This window comes from Temnothorax curvispinosus, unplaced genomic scaffold (assembly GCF_003070985.1).
Source record: "Temnothorax curvispinosus isolate PA1 unplaced genomic scaffold, ASM307098v1 QBEX01009067.1, whole genome shotgun sequence".
NCBI classification, from domain to species: Eukaryota; Metazoa; Arthropoda; class Insecta; order Hymenoptera; family Formicidae; genus Temnothorax; species Temnothorax curvispinosus.
The window spans coordinates 355-4220 of record NW_020218847.1 but is presented as its reverse complement, the minus strand read 5'-3'; the positions used below and the strand labels follow the sequence as shown (position 1 = coordinate 4220).

The 3866-nt window shown below is 35.8% G+C and overlaps 1 protein-coding gene across 1 annotated transcript; it reads left to right on the top strand.

The window, feature by feature from the left end:
• Positions 1-2700: 2700 nt before the first annotated feature.
• On the top strand, positions 2701-3642 carry LOC112458647 (WD repeat-containing protein 87-like; the record flags this gene model as incomplete). Its single annotated transcript, XM_025022385.1, has 2 exons — positions 2701-2978; positions 3176-3642. Coding segments are annotated over exons 1-2 (745 nt in total), but the record flags the coding sequence as incomplete, so codon positions are not given.
• Between the last annotated feature and the right edge of the window lie 224 nt (positions 3643-3866).

Here is a 3866-nt window from a genome sequence, read left to right as displayed (position 1 = left end):
TGTAAAATTATATGTATTATTTTATATTTTTTTTTTACAATATGAATATCATTCCATATATATATATATATATATATATATATATATATATATATTTAAAGAATAGTTAGAAATACAAAATACTACGTACATCAATAAAAGGACCTCGCAAACTCTTATGGAAATTAGATTTTGGTAAAATTAGATAAATCTTTGGAAATAAATAGTTTATGTAAAGCTGATCAAAAGTCACAATGGGCAAGATTCACAATAATCGACCGTTTAAGCGCTATTAGCGTTCAAAAGTCAAAATAAGACGTTATGTCAGTACTATTGTGGGACAACAATAGATTGCAATGGATTATTCTACAGAATCACACAACTAATTCTTTTTGTTAATACAAAAATATGTATTAATGTGAAAAATATGTACATGCATGTATATACACACATATATAAAGCCTGGCTAGCGCCAGTTGAGATATGACAGTGTGCTTAGTTTCGCGGTTATAATTCATATATGTGTGTACAAATATGCATGTACATATTTTTTTACATAAATATATATTTTTGTATTAATAAAAAGAATAAATTATGTGATTCCGCAGAATAATACATTGCAATTGACTGTCCCACAATAGTACTGACATAACGGCTTATTTTGACTTTTAAACGCCGATAGCGCGTAAACGGTCGATTAACGGTTTATTATTGTAAATCTTGCCCATTGTGACTTTTCATCAGCATCACATAAACTACCCGGAAAAAATTTCTCTTACAATGTCTTATATGCTCATATAAGAAACGATCTTACATGCTATATTGTGATCTGATCATGTATAATCTTGTATGATTATATAAGTTTATATATAATTATATTTTACTTACCGATTACCGATTTTATCCCTTGGTTTTTTAAGTGAAAAATCGAGGTTCTGTGTACATCGCGAGCGAGCAATCTCAAAATTTCCGAAAAAACACCCGGGTAAACCAAGGGATGATGTCGCTGATCGGTAAGTAAAATATCGGAAAAGCGGCAATGACTCAATAGTGTGAAACTCGAGTAGAAAAAGACCGGTTACGACATGTTTAATCCATGAAAACATTTATGCGGTCCGATTTGAAATTAGAGGCATTTAGTTATGATTCAAATTACGAATATCAATTTCATCCGAGAGTAATAATTGGGAAAATGGATGCAATATGTGATCATTGTCAAGCAAAAAAGTTTAAAACTTAAGCACCTAGAATGTGTTATTCATGCGGAAAAGTTAAACTACCGTCTTTAAATCAACCACCCGACACACTCCTTATGTTTGTCCACAATAAGGATATTGAAACACAAATAAAGTCGTTTGAAGAAAAACGACTCCCGGGCGAAGCCTGGGTAACCAGCTAGTCAATATACATATATTAGGAATTAATATATAAATCTATAAAAGCAAATATTTTTACTATATATTTTAATGCTGTATGAAAATAATTTTTTTATATAGATAGATATGTTTCCCTAAATATTTCATATGTTTCCTGATTGTATCTTATTTTTGTGTGACATATAATTTGCTTATTTAGAATGTGTTGTTTATATTATCAATTATATTGGACTTCCGGTCGAGGTAGGTAAGCTGGTGGTTAAACCGAAGCGAAGTGTAGAGGAATTAAGCGTTTTTTTTGCCGTGGAACCTCCTCCTCGGGGGAAATATCTGTTTCAGATCGGCGAGAAAAAAGAACTGAGCAATAATATATAACAGTTCAATCGAAATATAGACACCTGACGGGACTGGAGCAAAATTCCACATCCCAACCTTAAAAGTAACCTCAAAGGGCCAGGTGGCAGGTATGTTCGGAATCAGGCCAACATTCACCAAGACATACGCGAGAAGGAAATGACGTAGGAGTGTATGCGCAAATGAGAAGACCGTGAGAGAGCCAACTGCGAGCGAGAATTAGCACGTGAGCAACCCGAATGATCAAACTTCCGAAGTGAGTTCGTAATCTTGCATGGAGAGTAGAAGAAGCGGAGGGAGGGGAGAAGAAAAACAAGAGAGGAGCGTGGAGGAGCAAACCGAAGAGGTTTCGGCAGAGCAGCGAACTGAGTGGTGGCTGCTAAAACACGCGTCAGTAAGCGGCATCAAAAGTGGAAAGGGAGAAACTGATACAACCAAAGAAAACAGGCGAGGAAGAAAGACGAACGCGGAGAGGTTGGGAAGGGAGAGGAAAAGTAGTACAAGCAGTACAATTTCGATAGCGTCGTTGTGGAAGAGGGGTAGAAAAAGTGAGTTGGACGAAAGTGAAGAGGAAGGAGAGAGGACACAGCAGAAATTAAAGAGAAAAAGAGAGAAAGAAGACAAGGGAGAAGATACAAGCATAAAAGGAATTAAAAAAGAGGTTAAATCTAACAAAGAAGATAGTGAAAAAGGTTATAAAATGGAAGACATAAAAATACTACTTAAAGGGCACAAAAAATCCATAATAGACTAAATAATCGGGAAGTTAAACAGAAACAAGGAGGATGCAGAGAAGATGTTTGAGGAGTTCAAGAAGGAATTTGGAAGAGATAATGACGAATGAAAATAATGAATTAAAACGGAAGGTCGAAGTTCTAGAAAGAAGATGCGAAGCTTCTGAGAAGAAGGAAAAAAAAAGAATATTATAATAAAAGGTGCGAGCGGTAGAAAAGAGAATGTAGGAGAGGTAGTAAAAGATGTGTTTAAAGAAATGGGGTGCGTAGGTTACGAAAAAGGAATAAAGGACGTGTTCGAGATAGGAAAAAGAAAGGAAAAAGCAATTTTAGTAAAAATGGAAAAATATGAAGACAAGAGGAAACTAATGGAGAAGCGAATGAATATGAAAGGATCAGGGATTTTTGTTGATGATGATCTAACTATAAAAGAAAGAACGAGACAGAAAGAAATAAGAGCGTGGGCGAAGAATGAGAGGGAAAGAGGCACGACGGTTAAAATAGAATACAATAGAGCATTTAAGAACGGAACAAAGTATGTATGGAATGATGAATGCGGTGAGATAAGAGTAGGGAGATTTTGTGGGGGACAAACGGATAGAAGTTAAGAAGAGAATGAAGGATAGTGGTCTGGATAAGAAAAGGATAAGAATGATTGTGTGGAATGTTGCTGGAGTGAAGAGTAAGGATGAGGAATTTTGGGAATATTTAAATAATTTCGATATAATATAGGCTTAACCGAAACTTGGTTAGAGGAGAAAGATTGGGAGAACTGGTGCGAGAGAATGCCGAGTGGATGGACATGGATAAGTCAGTGTGCGAGGAGGGAAAACAAGAAGGGAAGAGCGATGGGGGGTATAATCACCGGGGTGAGAGAGGAGCTAGAAGAGGAGGAATATGTAGATACAACAGAAGGCATTCAAGAAACGACGAGTGGAAGAGGAAGAAGGAGAGAGAAATAGAAGAGATTAAGACAGAAAAACAAGAATGGGACTTTATAAATAGAGGAAGGAAGAAAAGAGAAAAGATATGCAAGCAAATTGAGTTGAAGGAGTGGGAAGAATACTTCATGAAAAACCTAGAAGGAAGTGAAATAAATCATGGCAAAATGGGAGCAAGAAATGAAGAAGAAGAAGAAGGAGATGCAATTGAACTGACGATCAAAGAGGTATTAAACGAAGTAAAGAAGTTAAAGAATGGTAAGGCAGCACGAGAAGATGGTATAAGAAACGAAGTATAGAAAAGTGGAAATGACAACCTAGTTAGAAATGCCACTGAACTAGTCAAGATAGTATGGGAAGGAAAAGGTTTTCCAGAAGATTGGAGAATGGGGGTGATAATACCGATACGAAAGAAAGGAGACAGAAAAAAGGTAGAAAATTACAGAGGGGTAGTACTTACGAGCACGTTATATAAGATATAT